General features: G+C 68.3%; 1 protein-coding gene across 1 annotated transcript in view; it reads right to left on the reverse strand.

Annotated features, from left to right (window-relative positions):
• Nucleotides 1–10: 10 nt before the first annotated feature.
• The window catches only part of LOC103894549 (zinc finger protein 271), a gene marked incomplete at its 3' end in the record, with an annotated part of 9085 nt that continues 8304 nt past the window's right edge, over nt 11–791 (reverse strand). The window contains exon 6 of the mRNA XM_019470668.1: nt 11–752. Coding sequence (XP_019326213.1) covers nt 11–752 — 742 coding nt within the window. The remainder of the gene's footprint in view (nt 753–791) is intronic.

The following is a 791-nucleotide window of genomic DNA, read 5'->3' on the forward strand; positions in this document are numbered from 1 at the left end:
CGGGGTGGACCTTCAGGTGGCGGGTGAACTGGGGCTTGTAGCGGAAGCGCTTGCCGCAGCGCCCGCAGCCGTAGGGCTTCTCGCCGGTGTGGATGCGCTGGTGCTTGACCAGGTTGGAGCTGACGCAGAAGCTCTTGCCGCAGGCGCCGCAGCGGAAGGGTCGTTCGCCCGTGTGGGTCCTCTGGTGCTCGATGAGGGTGGAGCTCTGCCCGAAGGCCTTTCCGCACTCCCCGCACCGGTAGGGCCGCTCGCCGGTGTGGGTCCGCTGGTGGGACGCCAAGTGGGTCTTCTTCTTGAAGCGCTTCCCACATTGCCCGCAGGAGAAGGGCTTCTCCCCCGTGTGGGTCCTCTCGTGCTTGACCAGGTTGGAGCTGAGGCTGAAGGTCTTCCCGCAGCGCCCGCAGCCGTAGGGTTTCTCCCCGGTGTGGGTCCGGAGATGCTTGACCAGGTTGGAGGTGCGTCCGAAGGTCTTCCCGCACTCGGGGCAGGCGTAGGGCGTCTCGCCGGTGTGGGTGCGGCGATGCTCGGTCAAGGTGGAGCTGCGGCTGAAGGCGCGGGCGCAGACCGGGCAGGCGTAGGGCTTCTCGCCGGTGTGGGTCCGGAGGTGCTCGGCCAAGGTGGAGCTCCGGCTGAAGCTCTTCTCGCACTGGCCGCAGGTGAAGGGTCGCTCGCCCGTGTGGGTCCGCTGGTGCTCGATCAGGTTGGAGCTCTGCCCGAAGGTCTTCCCGCAGTCGGTACAGCGGTAGGGCTTCGGCGTCGTCCCGCTGCCCTCCCGGAGACCCACCAGGGTG

The sequence above is a fragment of the Aptenodytes forsteri genome, unplaced genomic scaffold, assembly GCF_000699145.1.
Source record: "Aptenodytes forsteri isolate BGI_AS27 unplaced genomic scaffold, ASM69914v1 Scaffold1311, whole genome shotgun sequence".
Lineage (NCBI taxonomy): Eukaryota > Metazoa > Chordata > Aves > Sphenisciformes > Spheniscidae > Aptenodytes > Aptenodytes forsteri.